Below are 26,600 nucleotides of genomic sequence, written 5' to 3' on the forward strand. Positions count from 1 at the left end.
TATTGTCTTAAATATATTATTCTTGATATATTTTTTTAACATTGCCTCCATTTCTTGTTGGCTGTTAGGGGGTGCCAGAGTGCATAGAGCACTGGGCTTGGAGTCAGGAAGCCTCATCTTCCTGAGTTCAAATCCAGCCTCAGACACTTACTAGCTGTGTGACCCTGGGGAGGTTACTTAACCAGATTTGCCTCAGTTCCTCATTTGTAAAAAATGAGCTGGAGAAATGGCAAATTCCTCCAATGTTTTTCTTTTTTATCTTAAAAGTATTTTTTAGTTACATGTAAAGGCAGTTTTTTTTTTTGGTGGGGCTATGGGGCTTAAGTGACTTGCCCAGGGTCACACAGCTAGTAAGTGTCAAGTGTCTGAGGCCAGATTTGAACTCAGGTACTCCTGACTCCAGGGCCGGTGCTTTATCCACTATGCCACCTAGCTGCCCCCAAAGACAGTTTTTAACATTTGTTTTTATAAGATTTTGAGTTCCAAATTTTTCTTCCTCCCTCCTCCCTCCCCAAGACAGAAAGCAATCTGCTATAGGCTATCTATGTACAATCACATTAAATATATTTCCACATTAGTCATGTTATGAAAGAAGAATCAGGAAAAAAAAGGGAAAAACCTGAGAAAAAAAACAAAAAAGTTGAAATAGTATATTTTAATCTGCATTCAGATCCCACAGTTCTTTTTTCTGCATGTGGAGCACATTTTCCATCATGAGACCTTTGGAATTGTCTTGGATCATTGTATTACTAAGAAGAGCTAAGTATGTCACAGATGATCATCCCACAATGTTGCTGATCTCCTGGTTCTGCTCACTTCACTCAGCATCAGTCCTCTTAAGTCTTTCCAGGTTTTTCTGAAACCTGCCTGCTCATCATTTCTTATAGCATAATAGTATTCCATTACATTTATATACCACAACTTGTTCAACCATTTTCCAACTGATGGGCATTCCCTTGATTTCCAATTCTTTGCCACCACAAAGAGAGCTGCTAGAAATATTTTTGCACATGTGGGTCATTTCCCTTTTTTATAATCTCTTTGGGATACAGACCTAGTAGTGGTTTTACTGGGCCAAAGGGTATGCACAATCCCATAGCTCTTTGAACATAGTTCCAAATTGCTCTTCAGAATGGTTGGATCAGTTCAAAACTCCACCAACAATGCATTAGTGTTCCAATTTTTCTGCATCTTCTCCAACATTTATTATTTTTGTTGTCATATTAGCCAATCTGATAGGTATGAGGTGGTGCCTCAGAGTTGTTTTATTAGAGCATTTTTTCATATGGAAATAGAGAGCTTTGATTTCTTCATCTGAAAACTGCCCATTCATATTCTTTGACCATTTCTCAACCTCCAATATCTTTTCAAAGAAAACCCTGAATGGGGTCATGAAGAATAAGATACAACTGAAATGACCAAACAACAACAAGGAGTTTGTTGAGTTGGGAAATAATACAGTTAGATCTGTGTTTGTAGAGAATCACTTTGGCAGGAGGTGAATTCAAGAGGGAAAAAGATATGAGGTGGGGAGACCACTTAGGGACCATTACAGTAACCCAAGTGAGAGGCTATGAGATCCTGAGTTGAACTGGTGGTTGTTGGAGTAGAGACAAGAGACCAGGTGCCAGGAAGTTTGTGGAGGCAGAACCAAGGCCTGGCAACTTATGAGATGTGTGTTGTATGGGGGAGTGAAGAAGCAAGGAGAACTAATACCAAGGTTATTAAATCTGATAGACTGGAAGAATGGCTGTACCTTCAAAAGAAATAGGGAAGCACCTCCTGATAGAGAGCAGAAAGACTAGACATGCCAAATGAGACTTTTTGGGGACATGGCCAACATGGAAATTTGCTTGGCTTGATATACTTATTTGTAACAGAGGCTTTGTTTTTCTTTCTTTCATAACCAGGGGTGGAGGGGTGGGGAAGGAAGGGAAGAAAGATGGAAGGAAACAGAATAGATTTTCATTTATTGAAAATGTATGTTTAGAAAAAAACAAAACAAAACAGAAATACAGAAGTTTAGGAGAAGGAAGGGTTTAGGTGATAAGATAATGACTTCTATTTTGAATATGTTCTCTTTGAGATGTGTTCTATAATTTGAAATTTGTTCTGGTTGACTTTGAATATTTGTTACAAGAAATTTGTTTTTCTTGTCCTTTTTCCCCCTCAGGTGGGAAATTGGAGGGAGAAAAAAAAATACATATGTCAGTTGTAGTTTTGTTTTTTTTTTAAATAGAGAGAGGGAGGGGTGCTATTGATGTGGAATGTTTCATGCATTTTCCAATGAAGTCACTGTAGTATTAGCTTTATTTGTTTTTGTTGTCCTTGTTTAGTTGTTTCAGACTCTTCATGCCCCATTTGGGGTTTTCTTGGCAAAGAGACTGTAATGGTTTGCCTCTTTCTTCTCTAGCTCATTTTACAGATGAGGAAACTGAGGCAAACAGGATTAAGTGACTTGCCCAGGGTTACCCAGCTAGTAAGTGTCTAAGGACAAATTTGAACTCAGGAAGATGAGTACTCCTGATTCCAGGCCTGGCACTCTATCCACCACAGTGCCACCTAGCTGCCCGACTAAGAGACCTCTCAGGAAGGGAATACATCCTGCAAATGTGTGTAATATAAAAACAAAACCCACCAATAAAACATTTTAATGAAACAACAAAACAAACAAAAAAGAAACATCCAAGAAGGAATTTCAATTGTGAGAATCAAGAAGGAGGTAGGTCTGAAGCTCAGGGAGAGAGTAGAACTGGATAAATAGAACATTGAGGTGAAAATGAAAGCTGTGGGAATGGATGAGATGAGCAAGAGATGGCCAAATCGAGAGTGATCAGGATGGAGCTGTAGGGCACCCCGATTTAATATGGATTATGAGTCAGCAGAGGAGGCTGAAGAGGGGCAGTCAGATAGCTCGCATGAGAACCAGCTGAGAGAAGTGTTAGAAAAAGAGGGGGAAATACACAGAAGTTGAGAAGCATGAGGCCTGAAAAAAGCCCATTAGATTGGACATGTAAGAGATCGTTGTGAACTTTGGAGAGGGCAGTTTGAGGTGATTAATGAGAGCAGCAGCCTGACTGGGGAGGGTTGAGAAGTGAGTAAGAAGGAAAGGATTGGAGATAACCAGGGTGTATGGCTCTTTCTAGGACTGGCTGAGTAATGGAGGAGAGATACAAGATGATAGCTGGAGGGGAGGGGAGCATCTGATGAAAGTATTTTTTCAAGATGCTAGAGACTTGGACATATTTGAAGATGGTAGAGAAGGAACCAGTTGATAGGGAGAGGTTGAAAATTAGAGGGAGAGTAGAGGGGATGGAATCAAGGATACATGAAGAGCCTTTGGCCTTGGTGTGGAGAAGGACAACTTCATTATCAGAAACAAGAGGGAAGAAGGAAAAAACGAGAGGTTATGAAATGAAGACCAGAGAAGAAGAGGGAGCTTTTCCATTAACCACAATATTCAATCCATTCCAATTTCATTCTATCTAAGCCCTTCCCGGGTCACTGCCTTGTCATGGTGGATGGGCTTGCATGGCTCAGTGAAACAATGAGCTATGCTGAGTAGGATTACCCTATGACCTATGACCGAACAGGTCATAGTGGAGAGTTCAGACAAAATGTGATCCCCTGAAGAAGGAAATGGTGAACCACTCTGGTATCTTTGCCAAGAAAATCCCATGGAGTATATTAAAATGATAAAAGGGATGGCATTCTAAGATGAGCCCCTAAGGTCTAAAAGTGTCCAATACACTATAAGGGAAGAGTGGGGGACAACTGCAAGTAGTTCTAGTGCTAATTCTATCCAAGAAGTATTTATTAAGCAACTACTATGTGCTAGGCACTGTTAGTTAGGTGCTGAAGATACAAAGGTAAAACCAAAATAACTTCTGTAGTCAAGGGGATTACACTTTTAATCGGGGGTCCATGGAGTCCTCTGCCCCCCCCCCAAGAGATCCATAGGGAGACTTCAGGGGGTCTGTCAATTTTGATGGGGAAAAATTACATCTTAATTTTCACTAACCTCTAACTGAAATCCAGCATTTCCTTCAATTATACATTAAAAATGATTTTGAGAAGGCATTCGCAGGCTTTATTGGAAGTTAAAAAGAGGTCCATGAAACACAAAGAAAGACCTTCATGGAAGAGGTGCCCTCTGACATGAGTTTGGAGAGAATATAGGCTTCCAAGATGCACAGGGGAGAGGTCAGTTTTTCCCAGGCATGGGGCACAGCATGGAGAGGAAAGATCAAATGGCAAATCCAGGGAACAGGGAACCGGCCAGTTTTGGTGAACTGTCCACTGTGTGAAGGGGAGTAATATGAAATATCTGGAAACAGGTGATCATTCCCATTCATGGTGGTTTTTATTGGGCTAATTTTGCATGTTTCTTTAGTGCCAAATCCCCCTAACCCCTCCCCAGCTCAGAAATGATCTATTGCTCATGTGAGCAAGGAGATCTTCTTCTCTGCCTAATTGGCAGCAATCAAAGGCTTCCTTACCTTTTGATGAGCATTTGGAGAGAATCAGTGATGCTTTCCATAAGTTTGATGACTTCTGAGTAGGTGAGATCCGCACATGGGGTGCCATTGATAGAGACCACTTCATCCCCTTCATGTAGACCAGACCACGAAGCTTTGCTCTTGCCACGAATCTGAGTGGATTAAAAAAAAAGGAGGTAATATTCAGAATCTAGTATTTTTTATAGGAAGAGATACAGGGGACATATGTCCACATAACAGTGTGGAAGAGTGAAAAGGGTTAGACAGTTAAGTATTTATCAAGCACTTTCTGTATGCCAAGCACTGTGCCAAGTGCTAGGGTATAAGGAAAGGCTAAAAAAATTACAGCTTACATTGTAATGGGGAAGACAACGTGTAAACAACCAGGTAGATCTAAGATACAGAAAAGGCAGATTGAAGCCATTTTGAGAGGGAAGAGAGCATTGGCAGCTGAGGGATTGAGAAAGGCTTCTTGCATAAAGTGAGGCTTGTGCTGAATCTTGAGGAAACCTGAGAAACTAAGAGGCAAAGGTGAGGAGAGAAAACATTCTGGAACAAGGCAGTGAGATGAGAAATGGGGTTCTCATCCAAGGAACAACTCCTAGGTCTCTGTAGCTTGATCATGCATGGGGAAGGCGGTAAAGTACAAAAAAATGGGAAAAGTCAGAAGGATAAAGTTAGAAAGAACCTTAAATGTCTAACAAAGATTTTTGTATTTTATCTAGAGGAAGCCATTGGAATTCATTGAACAAGCAGGTGACATGGTCGGACCAATGCTTCAGGAAAGATCAGTCCAGCCATTTAGGGAAGGGACAAGAGGCAACATAGGGACCTCCATGGAAAGAAGATTATTCCATTTGCCCCAGTAAGAGGTGATGAGGATATGAACTAGGCTCAAATTGAGATAATTCACACAGAGCACTTTGCAAACCTCCAATACATATATGTTGCTGTATATTATTATTCTGCTTATATAATTTTGGGGTACCTGAAGACTTGAACCAAGGGTGGCTAGGGGTTCTCTCACTATATCCTTGTTATATCATGGCTATCAATTTTAGACATCATTGTTTCACTCATTCCAATCCAAAGAACCTTCTCCTTAATAGAGAAAACAGATAGAATTCGAGAGTTGACTATTCTGCCTTCTTTTTTTGTCTAGTATTATGGCCCCATTCACCGCAGGTCAAACAAGCACTCTCTCTGACTGCCCTCTTCTTCAGCATAGCTACAGAAAAGCCTTCTGTGGTCCTTGGCATTCCTCATTAGCCTCCTCTCCTTTTCCGATTTAACACTCCTGACCCTATTTATAAAGGACTATGCCCTAGCTTGATATTCAAACTCTGCTACTTGTCTTTGTTTCCAACTTCCATCCATGTCTTTGTAAACTCTTTTTATGTCCTGCACACCCACAGCAGTCTTTCTACACCCAAAGTCCCTTTTCTCTTTGTGGAAATTGTTTCTTTGTGTGTCTTTTGGAGTCCAGCCTCAGAAGCACCCCTTCCTTCCTTACCAGACTTTCTCTGTAGGGATGCCACCATATTTTCTCATAACCCTTTGAAACCTTCTCTCCCATTTTCTAGGGCAGATGTTAGACAAGGCCTGACTTTCTTCTTCTCTGTCATGAATTCAAAGATGGAATGGTCACTTCACACAAGATTCCTAATATTTCCACATTAGCAACAAGTTCCTCTTTGTCAGGGAAATGGGGTTAGATCCATAAGTTGTCATCATCTTTGTCAACGTCTTGAAGGAGGAAATTTTCATCTTGGCAATGCAATAAATGATCACCTGTTCTGTTTTCGGCAGAGAGAGTTCCAACATTTGCTGGATAACTGAGGTTCCCCCAACCACCCCCCATCCCTTAGCCCCATTACTATGCCATGCTTCCTTGTCAGGTTGGGGGCCTTTACTTGACTCCTCTGTGACTCCTTCAGTCCTGGTGGTCATCAGAATGACTTTTTAACACTTCTGCTTTTCCTTCTCTTGAGCTTTACCAAAATGTCTTAAACTTCCCTCACATAATCTTCCCATTCCTTATTTTTTGTTTTGTTTTGTTTTTTTGTGCAGGGCAATGGGCATTAAGTGACTTGCCCAGGGTCACACAGCTAGTGTCAAGTGTCTGAGGCTGAATTTGAACTCTGGACCTCCTGAATCCAGGGCTGGTGCTTTATCCACTGCTTTATCCACCTATCTGCCCCCTCATATAATCTTTTTTGTTTTTGTTTTTGTTTTGTTTTGCGGGGCAATGGGGGTTAAGTGACTTGCCCAGGGTCACACAGCTAGTAAGTGTCAAGTGTCTGATGCCGGATTTGAACTCAGGTACTCCTGAATCCAGGGTCGGTGCTTTATCCACTGTGCTATCTAGCCACCCCCATATAATCTTAATATATACAACTCTATGTCTTCCTCATCTAGTCTATTCTTTTTAAATAAGATATAATCTCCCAGAGCCATATTCCAATCATGGCTTCCAAGTTCTGTTGACCCCTATGTGTTAAAATATGCTTCCTTGAATTTGGGACTCCAGTTCCCTGCGTTACCCACAAATACTTTATAGTGTTGCTTTTGTTGCTCTTACTTTGATTAGATTTTTACCTCCAGAGAATTATTGAGTGTCTTTCCTTATGTATATGGGTCCTTTTCTCCCCCCTTTCTTTTTAGCTTAAGAAGCTTTTGTAGAGATTTGTAAGCCTCCTGTTTTGTTTTACTTTTCTCAGCCTTTGTAAGTTAATTCCATCCATCGTTGCCCAAGAGCCCATTATTGCTATATTTTAAGCCATGATCCCAAAAGACCAGATCTCCCAGATATCATCTTTTTAGCCAGTGTTCACTTCTAAAATCTGCCTTTCTCTTCTAAAAGTCTTGCCTCTGATTGGCCATAGAGATGAAAACACCAGTTTTGTATCTAAAATTTTTGATTTCTTGCCAGGATTTAGGAACATTTTCTACCTTCCTTCTGGCCACATTGTTTGTTCCTATGTAATTCACTGGAACTGGATCATAGCCATCAGGTTGGACGAGTTTGGTGAGTCTTGGGAGGTGCTCTTTCACATTCTGGATACATGTCCTAGGGCCACAGCAGATCTTTGTTTATCCTTTATTCATTAGCTTTATTCAAAAGCAAAACTTTTTTTTTTAAATCATGGTACTCCATTGTTAAATTGTTAGCACACCCCAATTTATGTATATTTATGTAAAATTATATACATGTCCTACATAATGATAGTTTAAATGATCAGACATACACAATATAGTAATGTTAAGATGAGATAAAGACGAAGTAAATAATATTTTTAAATAATTTTTAGCTTACTAACAGTATAAAAATTTTTATTCTCATGTTTTTTTAAAGAGAAGAGATTTTTTAAAAATACAAGATGTAGAAGCAAGAAAACCCATTCTAGAGTTCTGAAGCTGGAGTCAACTATCCCCCTCCCCCAAATGCTTTTTCACCCCTGAAAAGATATATTATTTATGCAATGATATTTGTGAGAAGTAAAATGACAGTTTTCAAACTCCCTTTAGACTCTTAAAAATTCTTGAAGGTCCTCCAACTAGCTTTTGTTTATGTGGGTTATATCTCTCAATATTTACCATATTAGAAATAAAACCTCTTTTCATGCTATTATTATTGTATATAGCATGTTATATTAAGAGCAGCTAGGTGGCATAGTGGATAGAATGCTGGGCCTGGAGTCAGGAAAATTTGAGTTCAAAACCAGCCTCAGATATTTATTACCTGTGTGACCCTGGGCAGGTCATTTGACCGCTGTTTGCCTCAGTTTCTTTATCTGTAAAATGGGGATAACAGCATCTACCTCACAGAGTTGTTACACAGGAACTTAGCATAGTACCTGGCACATAGTAGGTACTATATAAATATTAAATGCCAGGGTGATGGTAAAAATAGTTTTGACATCATAGCTCCCCTTGAAAGGGTCTCAGGGACCCTTTGTTGACTCCAGACCATACTTTGGGATCCACCCTTCAACTGAATATCCTCTTTCAAGGGGAATAGAGATTAAAGTGCAAAAGGAAATACAGAAAGGATAATAACAACATCTTTGGAAACCAAGTTGGCCTGGGCCAATACAAAATTTGGGTGGAAGGATGGGAATTCCCAGTGAGAGTTGAGGTTAGATGAGGCAGTTAATATTTATATTCTAAACAATCATATTTTGAGTGAGGACAACATGATCAGATATGCCTCATTATTTTGAAAAAATCTCAGTTTAACCTTTTGTGATGGAACAATTTCAAGGCTGCTTCTAAGACAAGTGAGATATCATATGATAGTAAGAGTCAACCCACCCAATTTTTGTCAAAGTGGGTCTCTGTGATGTTGAACAGAAATGAATACTTTCCAAACTATTTTAAAATGTCAAAGTTTTCTCCAAAGGCATCGAAACCTCTGAATGCTGGAATCTCTGACTGAAGTCCTTGGCTATTAACCAGGTCTTCTGCATTATGGCATCCTATCTTGTGACCACAGAAGTTCAGCTTCATAAACCCTATTTTCCCAGGCCAGTAAGAATAGGAGGATTAGCTATGCAAATGACTTAGAGAAAGCCATTCCTATTTGTCCAAATTTGTTCTTCTGAAGAACAAGGAAAGCTTTTCCACCAGAGGTTGGAGGATTGTCAAGCATATGATCCAAGGTTTTACCAACTCACACCTCAATGTGCCAGACTTAAAACCCTATATCTATAGAAAAAAGTATAGCATTTCAATGGCACCTTAAGGTTTGTAAAATGCTTTGAATATGTTATCTCATTTGAGATTCACAATAACCCTGTAAGGTAGGTGCTAATATTTTCCATCTTACAGAGAAAACTGAGGCTGAGAAAAGTTAAATGACTTGCCCAGACAGTTGATAACAGTGTTATACAGTATTAGAACTCAGGTCTTTCTGTCTCCAAGTCCAGCCTTCTAGCCACTATAAGGTAAACGGGAGAGCTGACAGCTGGACTTGGACAAAGGAAGGACAAAAGTAGGTGCCATTTTTATTTCCATTTTACAGATGAAGAAACTGAGGCAGGTGAAGTGACTTGCCCAGGGTCATATACTTAGTAACTGTCTGAGGTTGGATTTGGGCCTCAGTCATGTCTTCCTGACTCCAGGCCCAGGGCTCTATCTACTGCAATGCCACCTAGCTGCCTTTTTTTTTTGGGAGGGGGGGCAATGAGGGTTAAGTGACTTTCCCAGGGTCACACAGCTAGTAAGTGTCAAGTGTCTGAGGCCAGATTTGAACTCAGGTCTTCCTGAATCCAGGGCCAGTGTTTTATCCACTGTGCCACTTAGCTGCCCCCCAGCTGCCTCTTCTTGGTAAATGCTTATCGGATTGAATCAGATTCAATTTCAGGTAGAAAGAATGCTGAAAGATGGACCCTGAAGGCACAAAATTTGGGTCTAGCTAATGGCTTTGTTCTTCCTTAACTATGTGATTATGAGCAAGTTATGGCACCTCTCAGAGGGTCAATGATTATAAAATGTATAAAATGGGGGTGGTACCCATTCTACTTATTTCCCAGGTTAATGGTGAGGAACAGATTTGATTCTAATGGAATGTGATTGTTCTTGAGTCTTGATCATAGAAGTCACCCAGGTAGGACTTGCGTCCCAAGTGCAAAGAATTGAGAATCAGAGGAACTGGGTCCAAATTCTAACTCATTCTTTGTATGATACCCTCAGTGCCCAGCATGGTACCTGGAATATAATTACCCCTTAGAGAAGGTCAATTGATTAATTAATCTCTTTGGCAAATTAATTCACTTTTCTGGGCCTTAGTTTCCTTACCTGTGAAAATAGGGAGTTAGACTAGATGTTCTCTTCCTCCTTTAAATAATTGTTTTAAATCTCCTTTTCTTAGATTATCATGTGAATGTTTATTTGGTTACATGCTATGTGCCCCCAATAGAATAAAAGCTTGTTGGTGACTAGGAGTGCTTTGCCTTTGGTCTTCATATTCCCAGCGTTTAGCATAGCACCTGGCACATAAGTAGGTGCTTAATAAATGTTAGTTAGATTATGGTAACCATTGGATTGGTACAAGGGAAAGAAAACCTTAGTTTGACCTCTGACACTATCTATGTGACCTTGATGAAGTCAATTTCCCTAAGCCTCATCTCTTAAAGAAAGAGTGTTGGACTAAGCTGGCCTCTGAAGTCCCTTTCAGAACTATATCTATGATTCTATGAATGGGAAAAAAGAAACCCAAACAATAAATCCTAAAGCTTTACCTAGATTAGAGAAAATTCTTTAAGGCAAAACTACTGAAAAGGAGTAAAATGATCAGATCCTCCTAAACAGAAAACAGATGACATCCTGCTCCTTCAGGTATATCCTTTCCCCCCTTCTTTGTTTCCCCCCTCCCAAATTCAAGCACAGATCTTAGATATGAATGAGCTCAAGCAGGACTGGGCTTTCTACAACTTGTATTTAAATTTGTGATTGTTTTGCAAAGCCATTGACTTGGGGGAATGTTGTCTATTAGGAATATGCAGCTTGGGTGTGCAAGGCAATCAGCTGAATTTTTGCCAAGTGGCCCATTTTAATGATGGGTCCTGGTTAAAAAGTCTAACCATCATCAGGTCTAAACATAGAACACAAAATTTTGGTGCCCCCCCCCATAGGATTGGTTTTACTCTTAGAAGACAAGTGACAACTAGAGAAATCGTTTCTAGGAGTCCCAGAATAAAATATCTCTAACTAAAATGAACTTAGAGACTTGATTTCCCAAAAGGGCCTTTGTTCATTCCTTTGGTCTGGCACTTTGGAATACCTAGAGTTGAATGTTTTTCCACAAGTAGAGATAATACTGTCATAATAAGGGCATGAAAATCATGCTAGCAGGCTCCACTGTTGTTGTGTTGGAGGGGAACATTGACAAATATGGAGTGGTATGTATGCTCTGCTGATCTTTCCTTCCCAAGAATGTAAACCTCTAAGCACTTTCAGAAAGAGAAAGAGAGAGAGAGAGAGAGAGAGAGAGAGAGAGAGAGAGAGAGAGAGAGAGATTTTCTAAGACTCACAAGGATGTTTCTCTGCATTCACAGAAGAGCCTTTTCTTTCCCCATTATTGGTTTGTTTTAAATATAGAAGACTTTCCATGGAAGCCTTTGAATTCCATCAGTAGAACTTTTTGTCAATATTGAGACAGAATGGGAGATAATTAGGAACCCTTTTTTCGAGCTCACAAAAGCATAAGCAAAATTCGGCCAAATGGGCTAAATGTCACATAATTCCACTGGAGAAAACAAGAGATTGTTGTTTTCTCTGAAATGAGGCCAAAGGAAATTCAGGATTCAGAGAGACTCTCTGGATGCAGAGTGCATAACCATCTGTTCACTTGGGTATTCCTTAACAACTTCTTGAGTAACTCATGCCAATACTCAGTCTGTGAGCTCATCCATGTGGGCATTTCCTACATGAATATAGATAGCAACCCAACCTGTGCACCTCTCCTTCATGTTCTTACATATGATCACCAGAAGGATTCTGTTCACTGGGTTAGAGGCCTTCTTTCATTATGATGACTTTGTGTGAATATTGAGGAAAGTCATCGATCAGTTAACCCTTTGCCCTCACTACGTGACTGGCTCCTCTTTTATCCTGTTTTTGGTCAGCTCCATTATGCCAATTGTTCCTGTCACTTATTGCTTGCAATCTTTAGTAGATTCCTGGGACGTACCCTGTGCCCATTTACTGATCATGAGAAAGAAGATAAAGGAGAAGAGCTGAAATGGACATTGGAGATCATCTAGTCTAACCCCTGCATTTTACACATGAGGAAACTGAGACTCAGAAATGAAGAGGCCCAAAGTAGAGTATCCAAGGCAAAATTTGAACCCAGGTCCTCTGACTTCAGAGCCAATGTTCTTTCTGCTGTAGCTATACTGAGATCTGCTTTTTCTCAGACTAGAAATAAGCTTGGGACCTGTCGAGGCCACTTATCATGTCACTTGACCCAGGTGGTCTTGAATTTCAGGACATCTTGTACAAGATGGGCAACCCCCTGGTTGGGGCATGGCAATGAGCAGCAATAACTGATTACTAGATTTCATGGGATTTTCCCCCCACATGGTCTACTTTTTGAGGTATGGAGGCCACAGTGTACTCTTCTTCAAGGCAGTCATGATCTTTTAGATCATGGGAAGTATAGGCTGGCTCCCTCATGGAGGATTCCTGGGTAGAGGGTAAAAAGTTTCTTTTGGCTCTAAAACAACACTACAAATTGTGTTTCAGGTCTTTGTTGGCCACACCTGTATTTGAAGGGCAGGAACATGGTTAGGTGAGTATCACAGACAATAAACTGGTTCCCTGGATTTAGTTTATCTCTCTGCCTTTTCCCCATAAAATTATCCATATTAGAGAAGAAAGGGGATTTAGGATTCAAAAACTGTGTAATCCCAGCCATCAGAAGTATTTTATAGTTAACAAGCAAAGAGCTGTTTCAGGGTTTATCATCTAGGCTTCAGAGATTAGGAAGTATATGGAATGGTTACCATAAACTGGGGTGTCACGGCGAGAAGGATACAAGTGCCTGAACTAGTAGGAGGAATCCAAAGAAAAGATTCAACCTGAAGACAGCTAGGGTAGAGTCCTGGGCCTGGAGTCAGGAAGACCTGCATTCAAATCCAGCCTCAGATACTTAAGAGCTGTGTGACCCTCAGAAAGAAATTTTTACTGTTTGCCTCAAAATGAGCTGAGAAAAAATGGCAAACCAATCCAGCGCCTTTGTCCAGAAGACCCCAAATGAGGTCACAAGAGTCAGATACAACTGAAGAGGACGAAATAACAATAAACAAAAGAACATAGCTCGACAGTGGAGGCCAAGCCTCTTCAGCTATGGAGATCACAAGGAAATAAGAGAAGAGAACTTTTTGCTGGTCCCTAGACAAGGATGTCTTCCTTTTTTAAAAGATCCAGAAAAAAGGGGGCAGATAGATTTTATTTAAGCTGAATGAGAATGGTAGCCCCTGCCATTCCAATAAATGGTAAAAAAAAAGTTTCAGCTGAGTCCTAAGCTGGAGAGGGCATACCCACCAGAGTAGAACCTTGTTGTGGCTATGTGTCCTGGCCAAGCAGCATGCAGGAGAGACTTTGAGACTGGCAGGAATGGTGTGATGACATCACTAAAGGATATCAATGACTCTCTAGGACCAGAGGTATGAGTTATGCCTACACTGTTCCTATGTGTGTACCTTGGCAATGCACATTTCCTACATTTGTGTGCCTTGGTTACATGTGTGCCCTTCTATAAATATAACCTGGTCACATTATCTGTGTCACACTGTCTTAACATGGACATTCCCCAAGGCTCTCTCCACTCTGCTCAGCTCTCTCTACATTTTCTCTTTTGGTTATCCCATGGATTTGATGATTGTCTCTATTTAGATGACTTCCAAATGTACACACACACACACACACACACACACACACACACACACACAGCCCTAGCCACAGCTTCTTCCCTGAGATTTAGTACATCATTACCAGCTGCTTATTAGACATTTCAGACTGGATGTTTGGGGAATATCTCAAACTCAATATGTGCAAGACAGAACTCATTATCTTTCCTCCCAAACTCACCCCTCTTTAGAACTTCTCTATTCCTGCAAAGGCACCATTCTTTCAGTCTCTCAGATTTGCCATCTCACTGTTTTCATTGCCTCTTTCTCACTATTCCCACCTCCCATCTACCAAGTCTTATTTCAATCCCAACATCATCGCTCATATATGATTCCTTCTTTCTATACCCACAACCTCCATCTTAGTTCATGCCCTTATTTTCTCATGATTGGATGAAGGCACTTAATCTCCCTGCCTTAAGTTTCTCCCCACCACTTCAGTGTATCCTCCACACTCCAGCTAAAGTGATATTCCTTTAATAAAGATCTGACTATGCCACTCCCCTACTTAGTAAATTCTAGTAACTCTCTATTTATTTTTCCTAGAATAAAATAGAAATTCCTTCATTTAATTTTTAAAAGTCCTTCAAATCTGAACTCCATCTATCTTTCCAGTCTCATTGTTTGTAATTCCCTCTCTGCACCTTTGTGATCCAGTGAGACTTGCCCTTTCTCTGTTCTTCATGGATGCCACTCCATCTGCCCTCTCCATGCCTTTGTAGTGGCCATTCCATATGCTTGGAATGCACTCCTTCCTTATCTCTGACTCGGAGTCCCTCTCTTCCTTTAAGAAACAGCTCAAGCACCATCTTGACACGAAGCCTTTCTTGATTCCTTCCCTCAACTACTAGGACCCTCTCACCCAAACTACCTTTCATTCTCTTTGTTTCTTTATTCTGTGTATAGTTACATATGTACTTATTTCCTCCCAACACCCATTAGGATATAAGCTCCATGACAAGGATTGTTTCATTCATTGACTGAATCCCCAGCACCAAGGCCAGTGTCTTATACATAGTAGGTGCTTAAGAAATGCTGGTTGATTGATTGGATGATTCTCCATTTATTTCAGTTAACCATAAAAAAATCTGTTGTTAGAAACCTTAACTGAACTTTCAACATGGTACCTCATCAACCCTTAGGTCAGGGTTGAAAGATGGCACTGACTCTAAGGGTGCCCCACAGCCTTAGAATTTTAGAAGAGGTTGGCAAGGAGACTTGTCAGACTTCCAACCATCAGGCATGTCATTTCATGCTCAACCACAGGACTCCTTCCAGTTAAATTACTAATGGAATAATGTCTCAAGACTTGCCTAGAATATCTTTATCCAGATTAGACAAATGGGGAGATACCCTGAACATTAGAATTACAAAGGGTTTGTCAGTCTACACTCCCTGTGGCCTCATTCACCCTTTCTGAAATTCTCAGGACCAAAATCTCCCTCCCTGGCCATCATCACTCCACCTCATATGTTGTCTCCCCTTATTAGAATAAAAGCTCATTGTGGGTAGGGGCTATTTTTGGTTTTGTATTTATATCCCTTTGCATAGCACAGTACTTAGTACAGAGTGAATGTTTAATAAATGTTTTCTCATTCACTCAGATGGGAAATCTTTCAACAGGAATGTGTGACTTGTATATAGACCAGACTAAATGAGATTTCTTAGGCTTTAGATGCATTGAGCTTAATGTAACCACTTTACACTACTAGAAATGACTACTTAAAATTCCAGTGTCCCCTGAGGGCTGCTGTGATGTCCCTCTTTAAAGCCCTGGGAAACTTCCAGGCTCTCAACCTGCAAATTTTTGGTGATCCTACTCTTGCATCCATCCATACCTGGAATCACACCTGAGACTTAGGAACCCAAACTAAGAGAGCAAGTCTGCAGCTTTCCCAGGGGTTCAGACCAATATAAGAATAGCTATGAAGATCAAGACCACTCTGGGGATGTAAAGTGATAATGAAAGTTGGTGATAATGGAAGGTGGAAATGGCCATAATGGAAGAAGAGGGAAGAAGATACCTGGGATAGCTTTGTGATGATATTTTTCCAACTCTGAAAAAATGCTAAGTATTGGCCCAAAATACCACACAGTTCTATTCCCAATACACTGACCCTTTCTAAGGCCACATCTTATATATCTGTCTATGTATGTGATAGCCATTCTATAAATGTTGGCTGAATAAAAGATGGAAAATGGACAAATGGAATCTAGTGTAGCATGGCATACTTTAAGATACTAGTCTCTGCCCCCAACTCACTAGCCTTTGAGCAAGTGACCATCATGGGAGCCAGTTTCCTCATCTACAAAATGGGCCAGAGGCAGGGGTGAGGAGGTAATTTCTAAGTCCCCTTCCAACAGCATTGCTCTGAATCCCCTCCAAATCCTACTTTGAACAATTTCTAGGCCCTCTCACTTCCTTGGCCACATATCCTTACAGATCCAATTCACAGATCATAGACTGGGATCTTGGAAGGGGTCAATTAGAGATTATCTAGTGGAACTCTGCCATTTTACAGATGAGTTAATTAGGTCCTAGAAAGAAGAGACTTGTCCAAGATACCACAGGAAGTAAGTGGCAGGGGCATGATTTTAACCCAGGTCTTCTGACTCCAAACCCAGGTCCCTTTCTGCTTCCAAGCCCTGTGTCTATTTCCCCTTGAGAGTAGGGCTTCTTTGTGACTCTGGAAGAATTACAAGGTTATATGAGGTAGGTGAAGGATTCTTGGTTGATGTGCAATGGATCATTTGTGTCCATGGCACACTGTCTGTCCCCAGGCCCTGAGGTGTGTTCCCCAATGAGGGCTGAACACATACATACACACACACACATTTTGGGTGAAGGAGGAAGCAGCTGCACCTGTCACTCAGCTACTCACCCCAAAAGGCCTCTGGCCCCATGCAAGTTAATATCCCAACAGGTTTAGCAAACTTAAAAAAAACACCCCAAACCCCACACCCCACAAGGGCAGGCTAGATCCTAATCTGTGCAGACATGTCAGCAGCTGACTCTCCCCAGCCATCGGCTTGGCTCCATCCCACCAAAGCCCTGCAATCTCTCCCTTATTTTTAATTCAGACTTGCCCTGGGTGACTTGGCAGGACAATTCCTACAGTCTGGATTACTGGAAGAAGCTCTAGTAACAGAAGCAGATGTAGACCTAGTGCCCCTTTGTGTCTATCTAAGGGGCTTGTAGAGGTCTTGTCCTGGTTATTGCTCTGTTCTCCTCTTTATTTCATATTTAAGAGTGTTCTTGAGTGGTGGCATGGTGAGTGGAGTGAAGATTGTCCTTGTGGCAAGAATCCTTGGGTTCAAATCCTGCCAGTGACAGAGTCCAGGAAAGACTAAACCAATATAAGTTTCATAATCCTCTGAATTGCTAAGTTAAGAAAATCATGAACAGTGTGGAGGCATGGAACTTAGCCCTGGAATCATATGCTTCTGTGGTGCAATTTTAAGATTTTGTTTTGTTTTGTTTTGTTTTGTTTTGTTTTGTTTTGTTTTTAAGTGAGGCAATTGGGGTTAAGTGACCTGCCCAGGGTCACACAGCTAGTAAGTGTTAAGTGTCTGAGGCCGGATTTGAACTCAGGTACTCCTGAATCCAGGGCCAGTGCTTTATCCACTGTGCCACCTAGCTGCCCCATGTGGTGCAATTTTAAGACAATGATGGGCAATATTGCCTTATTAATGGAAGTCAAGTTATAAAATTAATCTTCTCCCCTTGAATTTGGAGTGAGAGGACTTGGGTTCCAATCCTGGTTCTATTTCTTTCTATTGGTGGGACCTTGGCCAAGTCTTTTCACCTCCTTAGGCCTCAGTTTCTTCATTTGTAAAATGAATGGGCTGGCTGTGATGCCTGCTAAGGTCTCTTCCAAATCTAAATCCATGTTCCTATGAGTATCTGGGGTTAGAACTACAAAGAGGTTCAAGGAGAATTCAGATAAATACAAATCAATGGGATGAAACAGAGATCTCCATTGGGTAATCAAAGGGATTTAGGGATTCAGAAACATGGCCCTGATTTTTTGAGGCTGACATCATGGAGTACAACCATACATGAGGCTGGCCCAGTGTAACAGTTCTCATGCTCTTTGTTCTTGACATGTCTGACATTTGGATGACCCAGGGCTGTTTAGCAGAGGATATGTATATTCTCGTACCACAATATTCAGAGAAATATCAAGTGTCCTGGGGCGGAGGAAAGGCCAAACATTAAATCTATGAATCCTCCCCACTCCCAGGAGGATATCTTCCATGATGACCAGCAGCCTCAGGGTACCTGAAGTGTCACGTCCCAGAACCTCTTTGATTAGCTTTCAAAACCTTGTTGCCCTTCCCTCTACCTCCTGAGTCAGGGACTGATACCCCCAGTCCCATATGTAAAGACATCTCAGATGCTTTCCAGGATGGCATGGGATGGTGTGGCATTATGTGACCCCAGACATTCCACATCTGGATTGGGTGCTTAACATGTAGACAACAAAATATTTTATGGGAAAAGATGTTCTCAGCTGACTAATAAGGTCACTTAGCATGTGTTTGTGTTGAGTAGGTGCAGCCTTACAACTTGAATGTACTGTACTGTAGAACAGGATATTGTTATCCCAATTAGAGCCTCCCTCAGTCATAGTACAGGTGACGGAGGTGATGAGGCTTCTGAAGAAGGCCTCCTCCAGTGTCTCATTGTGATCACTAGGTCAAGAGATGAGAGGTTCCTCAGAGGTCATCTCATCCTGTTGCCTCATTTAGAGAAAACCCTGAGGACCACAGACTTTACATGACTTCCTCAGCCCATATGGTTGGCAAGTGTCCGAATCCAGGTCTTATTGACTCTCAGTGCAATGTTCCATGCTGACTCTTTGTGGTATGGAGGGTCTGACAAGTTAGGAAGACTTTGAATGGAGATAGCTTGATAATAAGAACAGCCCGGTGGTACAGTAGATAGAGCATTGGGGCCTGGAGTCAGGAAGACTCATATTCCTCAGTGAAAATCTGACCTGAGACACTTCCTAGCTGTGTGACCCTGGAAAAATCACTTCACCCTGTTTGCCTCAATTTCCTCATTTGTAAAATGAGCTGGAGAAGGAAATGGTAAGTCACTCCAGTATCTCTACCAAGAGAATCTCAAATGGGGTCATGGAGAGTTTGACACTGCTGAAAAAATTACTTAACAACAACAAAGCTGGATAATGGAATGGTGACTCTGTTTCTGCCATTCAAAGACTGTTCTAGCTGAGGCTCATTTCCATAGGGCTGAAGACCCAGTGATGATCTGGGGTGCTACGATCAAGGTTCAAGATGCTTAAAGAAGTCAGACAGATAACAAGAGCCAGACTTCACATTCAAGACATTGTCTGCCATTGATGGTGATTTTGCCAGACTCTCAAAGGTCATTGAGACATTGAGGATGGTAGGAGCATTGTAATGGAGAGGGAGGGAGGGGTTACTGATGGAGGACAGCAAATGTGGGTAAGTTGGGGATTGAGGGAGGAGTGGGAGCTGAGGAAGTGAAGAAGGGAATGGCCCAAGAAAAGGAAGGAGAACAAAGAAATGGCCTCAGGGAGGCAACATAGACAATCTGGACTTGGAGTTAGGAGGACTTGGGTTCAAATCCTCTTCTCTCCCCACCAGATACTTACTGGCTCTGTGATTCTGGGCAAGTAAATGAAGCTCTCTGGGCCTTCCTTTCCTCATCTATAACATGAGGGGGGTGGATTTAATAGCCTCTGAGGTCCCCTTCAGATCTGAACCTATAATCCTAATGTTGGGACATGCAGAGCAGACAATTGGTGCTGTGGGGTGAATGTAAGGAAGAAAGAGCCACTGAATGGAGACCCTTGGGGCCAATTCTGCATTTCTAGTCAGGTAGTAAGGGGAAAGCCTTCTAGATGTGGATCCTCAGAGCTGACTGTTTTGTACATCTGGGTGGTGAGAAGGCCTTAGAACCGGCCTGTAGAGTGGCTGAATTCTGGGTCCTGTGCTGATCCCCATGGAGCACAAATGATAGCCTTTGGGAGGGACACTGATGACAAAGCTTTGGTATATATAAATATCTGATTGATACACTTAGGAATCCAGTTGTCTTCACATGAGAAAAAAAAGAATGTCCACGGAGAAAACTCTATGGGGCTATAACTAGGAATATTTTCACCTGGGGCAAAAATAGTTGAATCTATGTAGAGGGGAGGGGAGGTAGGGAAAAGGTACTGAGAACAGTCCCTCTGCAGGTGCAGACTTTCTGCTAGAGGGAGCAGTCTGACCTTTGTCCTTAAGTAGGCTGGGTGGAAGGTAAATCTTTCAAGAAGGCAATGGGTGATACCTTCTTGAAAGATTTACCTTCCACCCAGCCTACTTTGGGGGGGGGGCGGGGAAGAGAGAAAACTGTGTCATAGGCTCTCACAGAAGACCTTGAGGGAGATGTGGAGCAGAAATAGGGCACCCCAATGTTGGTGCCTTGGAGCAAAGATCCATTTACCTCATGTGAGTCATGCCCCAAAATGCTTGCTCCTTGATCACAGTCACAGTTAGAAATTATTGAAAGCAGGATTTGAACTCACTTCTTCTTGATTTCAAGCCCAGTTCCCCAACCATTAACTCCTACTGCTCTGCTAGCTAACAGGGTTCAAAGGAAAAGAGTCTCAAAGTCAAAACTAAAATGCCCAATTTAAACCTGAGTCCTGCTGAAATGCAGGCTTCTAAGTGTATGTGTAGCCCAAATTTCATCCCTAAATTATATATTTAAATAATGAGTTTAAAGTAATAATGTAATAAAGTAAATAATGAGTTTGAAGTAGAGAGACTTCCCAAGCTCTCACTTTATAACCATGCTACTTATTGCTCTATAAAAGATGTTGGGGTAGACATTTCTGTCAGTCAATAAGCATTTACTAAGAGCCTACCATGTGTCAGGCATTGTGCTAAACACTGAGGAGACAAAGAGAGACAAAGACAGTGCCTGTCCTCAAGGAGCTCACAACCTGATGGAGAGACAACATGCAAACTGTGTGCAAACAAGTTATATAAAGGATTAATAAAAAATAATCAACAGAGGGGAGGTACTAGGATTAAGAGAGATTAGGAGAAGCTTCTTATAGGTGGGATTTTATCTGGTACTTGAAGGAATCCAGGAAAGCCAGGAAGCAGAGCATCACATACATGAGAGACAGTCAGTGAAAATAAGGGAGTGGGTGGTAATGAGGTATAAAATGACTGGAAAGGTAGTACAGAGGTGAGATTATGAAGGGCTCTGAATTCGAACAGAGGATTTTATATTTGATTCCAGAAGCGATAGGGAGCCACTGTAATATATTAAGGGGGGGGGGGTTGGACATGATCCGACCTGCACTTTAGGAAAATAACCTTTGTGACTAAGTAGAGGATGGACTGGAGTGGGAAAAAAAAAAAACTTGTGGCAGACCAACCAGAAAACTACTCTAGTAGCCCAGGTGCGAGGTGATAGTTTTCACTAGGGTGGTGGCAGTGTCAGAGGAAAGAAGGGGGAGTATTCTAGAGATGTTACAAAGGCTAAATTACCAAGACTTGACAATAGACTGAATATGAGAGGTGTGTGTGTGTGTGTGTGTGTGTGTGTGTGTGTGTGTGTGCACAAGCGCTCGCAAGAGAATGGGGCTAATACTTAGGCTGCATGACTGGGAAACTGAGAGGATCATGGTACCTTCAACAATAATAGGGAAGTTTGGAAGGAGGGGTGGGCTTGGCAGAGAACATTATGAGTTCATCTTCAGACACATTGTGTTTAAGATATCTGTAGGACATCCAGTTCAAGATAATGAATAGACAGTTGGAGAGGCATGGAGCTGGAAAAGACTGAGGTCAACAGAAATGTTAGAGCTGGATAAGAAGATTTAAGAATCATTAGAATAAGGCAATAATTTAATCCAAGGGAGCTGATGAGATCACCAAGAGAAATAGTGTAAAGAGAGAAGAGGGCTCAGAACAGAGCCCTATGGGATACTCCCTGGTTAGCAGTAACTTCATGAAGTTCCAGGAACAAAGACTGAGAAGTAAAATAGATAGGAAAGAGAACAAGGAAAGAGCAATGTATTGAAAACCTAGAGAGAAGAGAATATCAAGGAAAAGAAGGCAACCAATAACGCCAAAGGCTACAAAGAGATCAAGAAGGATGAAGATTGTGAAAAGGCCACCGGATTTGGAAATTAAGAGATCATTTGATAACTGGAAAGAGCAGTTTTGACTGGATGATGAGGTCAGAAGTCAGACTGCAGAGAGTTAAGAAGAGAGTGATAGGAGGGGAAGCAGAGGCAGTTATTGTAGGTAGCCTTTTCAAGGAATTTGGTCACAAAAGGCAGGAGAGATATGGGATGATTGAGAGATGGCTGGATTACATGAGACTTTTTTGTGGTTGAGGGAGACATGAATGTGTTTATAGGCTTGGAGCCCAGGGAAGGATCCAGTGGACAGGGAGAAATCAAAGATATATACAAGAGTGGTGATGATAGAGATGGGATTTAATGTAATTATGACTTTAGAATGAAAAATAACATCACACTGAGAGCATTTATGTATAGAAGAGGGTTGGCAAGAAGCATACAAAAATGGAAAAGATATGTTGATATTTATTTAACAAATTATTTTTATGAATGATGATGAAGCTACCACATTTGGACACTTAAAGAAAGATGGAAAGAGCAGCTTGACCAGACCAAGAAACACAAAACCTTCATTATAACAACCTATGTGGTATCAAGTGCTTCTTTCATCAAAGTATGAGAAGAAAATAGACAAGTCTTGCCAAACAACATCACGAAGCAGCTCATATCTGTACAATTATACAATTCATTGAAAGGTGAGTAGAACACAGGAATTCACTGTGTCTGTCTTTGTTAACTGCAAAAATAAGTGTATTCAATAGAAAAATATGCATTCTTAAAGGCTTTCCTATAACAAAGTATCTCCCATAGATATGTTAAAATAATGAGTTTCCTTAAAAGATATCATACCAATAATTTCAATGATTTACTTGTTATTAATCTCGAGCAAGGCACAAAACAGAGATATCTCCTGGCAAAAGGTATTTGTCACTGTTGTGGAAGACTTTGTATATAGAATCCAAATGGATAAAGGATTCCCAGAAGATAATTAAGTCCTACACATGCTCCTGCTTTCAGACAACAGTGTGCCCACAGCCTTTTAAGGCACTTCACATTCTATCCAGCCATTCACCAAAGCCATCTTGCCATCGACCCTGCTGCTGTTGTATTTCTTGCTACCTGGAGAAGGACCTCATATAACTCCTAAAATTACAACCTCCAGTTCTGAAACAGTCCACTCAACCTTGTAATTCCCACTCAGGGACTATGTTGTCTCAATTAGTGAGTGAGTGCCAACTCACCTCACCCATTGTATCAAGTCAATCCCAGACTGTGCCATACTTCACATTCCATCCCACTATCCACCTGGTCCATTCTATAATTGTTCCTGTCACCACTTGTGAAACACACCCAAGCCTCTTTTATTCTGAGCACAGTATTTAAGTGAACATTACTATTGGTTCTAGAAAGGGTGAGATAATTGACTTCTTTATGGATCAGCTCATCCCACTGGCTATCCAGTTCAACATTCTTTCCTGGCTCCGCCTTCCCTATTTGTGTTATCCCCTTCCTCTCTCCATGAGAAAGCATATTCTTTGAGGTCCAAAATTATCTCATTTAATTTGTATGCCCAGCACTTAACCAAGATCCTGAAGCATCATTAAGTGCTTAATAAAAGCTTTTTCATTCATTCACTCACAGTATGAAAAATGTCATGATTTCTTAACCCCAAAGATTAAAATCTAACTATCCAACAGGATAAACCAAGTAGATAAAGAATGCCTATGATCATTGAATTGACCCATCAGTGCATTTATCTTGATGGACACTGAAGATGAACACCAAACAAGTCCCAGAATTGAAAATGAGGAAGAAGAGAGGGGGTTGGATCCCATTTGTAAAAAAAAAAAAATGCAATATAATCAATGATCTTCAGCTTGTCTGAAACAAAAACCCATTTTTATAGCACTATTCTTCAAGTGATGCTCTACATATTGGAATACCTATTCTCCAAAGCATCGAAATTGTATCTCACCCATGAGGTAACAGTGAGATATAAGGCGGGTATCCAATGACCAATTTGGCACAAAGAAATTCATCTAAGAGATGTATGAGCAGAAAATTAGGTGAGCTGGTCATGTATAGGCAATAAGGGATATCAGATGGATAACCAATGTGCTGCATCAGTGCCCTGATGAGATGAGCTTAAGAGATTTAAAGAAGGATTCCAGAACACTGGTTGGACTCCATTTGGAGGATTCATAGTAGAACATGGACAAGGGTCAGAGGAGAGAAGATGTGGATGGGAAATAAATGATCTACACTAACAGAGGGAATCCCCATATTAATGAGATTATGAATGAATGAATGAATGAATGAATGAATGAATGAATGAATGACAAAACAGGTGCTATGATAAGCCTGGGGATAGAAATACCAAAGGGAAAAGTCCCTGCCCTCAAGGAGCTTACATTTTAATGGGAAAGGCAATACATACATGGGAGCTACAGTTGGCAAGCAAGAAGAAAGAGGATGAGAAGTATACACTGATGGATGCCAGTGAAGCTTCAAATGTAAATAAACACAGTAGCTAAGGTGCTGATCACCCTATGAGAGGTGGTGCTTTGCTTTCTCTGTCATCTGCATTTTCATTCATTCCCTTAAGAAAAGATAACCATATATGCTCAGACCACAGGGTTTCATTTATCTTGATTTGTTTCTAAAGGATTTGTCAAGGATTTGGAAAACTTCCATTCCCTTTCCATTAGCCATGTTGAGTCTGCAGGAAAGAACAGCATAGCCAGTCATTTGATTTATTAGAAAAAAAGACTTCTAGGTTAATTAAATTAGCACACAATGCAGCCTATTCAAATACCGGAAGGAAACCAGAGAATCTATGGAAGCCTTCTGGAGCCTTTATCCCACCATCTCCCATTGGCTCTTCATAGATCCTTGGCTCCCTTCAAACCTAGTCCCAGCCCTTTCCCCCTAAAGGAACCTATTTTGATTAAGCTTTTATGGGAAGCTTTCCATGTCCAAAACAATTATTTCTAAAGGCAAAATATTTTCCAATAAAACATATGTTTGCAAAAACAAATCTAAGTAAAGCTGGGTCTCTGTTCTTGCTTTGAAATAACAGGGGTTAACTAAAGATAGGAAATCTCTATTCTTTACACAAATGCAAGTTTCGTACCAAAGTGAGCCATGGTAACCTAATTAGCTTCTTAAACTCATTCTAATTTTAGGATGTGGCATAGTGGAAAGTGTGCTAGACTTGGAGTCAGAAGCAATCTGGGTACCCAAGCACCAAGCCTTGTATGATCTAGGCCAAGTCACTTTCCATTTCTGCTTCTCTGTTATGTTCTGTCTTCTTTCAATCCTCAGTACAAGCACCGAGGTAGGTCAAGCAAAATCAACAAATGTTGATTACCTGCTTACTATGTGCCCACATTGTGCTAAACTCTGGAGAAGCCAGGAAAGGTGAAAGAGTCTGCTCCAGAGGAGTTCATAGTCTCCATTTCTGCAGGAAGCTTTTCTCTGTCCCCTACTCTGGAATATTAGAGCCTTCCACCTCCCATATGAATCCCCATCTATTCTGTACATGCTTTGCACATACTTGGTTTTGTATACATTGTGCCCCATATTAGAATTCTAATATAGAATGGCCAATGTAAGACTTTGTTTTGCTTGACTATACACATTTGTAATAAGCTTGATTTTTCTTGCTTTCTCAACAGGGAAGGGGAGGGTGGATGGAAAGGAGAGAATTAAGACTTGAAAATAAAATAAAATTGGGGGAAGCTAGGTGGCGCAGTGGATAAAGCACCGGCCATGGATTCAGGAGGACCTGAGTTCAAAGCTGTCCTCAGACACTTGACATTTACTAGCTATGTGACCCTGGGCAAGTCACTTAACCCTCATTGCCCCACAAAAAATAAATAAATAAAAATAAAATAAAAATGAATTTTTGAAAAACAAAAACAAAAAGACTGTGAGCTCCCTAAGAGCAGAGACTGGGTTTTTTGTTTTGGTTTGGCTTGGCTTTTCACTTTTCTTTGTATCCATGGCGCTTAACACAATGCCTGCCACACGGCATGCTGTTTGTCTGTTGTTTTCAAAAAGAAGCCATGACATTCCAGGAGATGTCTTGACTTGCTAGTGAATTAGGTTTAAGAGAGGCAGAGTTGCATAAAGTTGTCAACCTCACTCTCTCTTCCAGAGTCATGGAAGTCCATTAGCAAGACAAGAGTCAAGAGATTGGTGATGACCTGGGATGATTGGTTGATTCATTTATCAGTTGGTTGCATTCTTTGCTTCACTTTGTGTTATAAGGAACCATACAAAGGGAGGAATAAGCACCTATATAGCACCTACTCTGTACCAGACTGTACTAAAAGTCTTGGTCTTCAAAGAGCTTCCACTGTCCTACACTCTGAATTCCAGCCAATCTGGCTTTCTCTCCATTCCTCCCTTAAGACTCTGCATCTGTTATCTCAATGGCCATTTCCCATACTTAGAAGCATTCTTCCCTCACCTCCATCTTAGATGCAGCTCTGGCATTAATCCTTTCCTGATCCTCCCAGCTGCTTGTCTTTATCCTCCTTGTACTGTAT

The 26,600-nt window shown here is 41.0% G+C and overlaps 1 protein-coding gene across 1 annotated transcript in view; it reads right to left on the bottom strand.

The window, feature by feature from the left end:
* Nucleotides 1-26,600, bottom strand: part of SYNPO2 (synaptopodin 2) — a 214,600-nt gene that overhangs the window by 41,666 nt on the left and 146,334 nt on the right. Inside the window, exon 2 of the mRNA XM_043973319.1 lies at nucleotides 4,500-4,651. Within this exon, the coding sequence (XP_043829254.1) occupies nucleotides 4,500-4,651 (152 nt within the window). The remainder of the gene's footprint in view (nucleotides 1-4,499; nucleotides 4,652-26,600) is intronic.

Source organism: Dromiciops gliroides, chromosome 6 (assembly GCF_019393635.1).
Source record: "Dromiciops gliroides isolate mDroGli1 chromosome 6, mDroGli1.pri, whole genome shotgun sequence".
Lineage (NCBI taxonomy): Eukaryota > Metazoa > Chordata > Mammalia > Microbiotheria > Microbiotheriidae > Dromiciops > Dromiciops gliroides.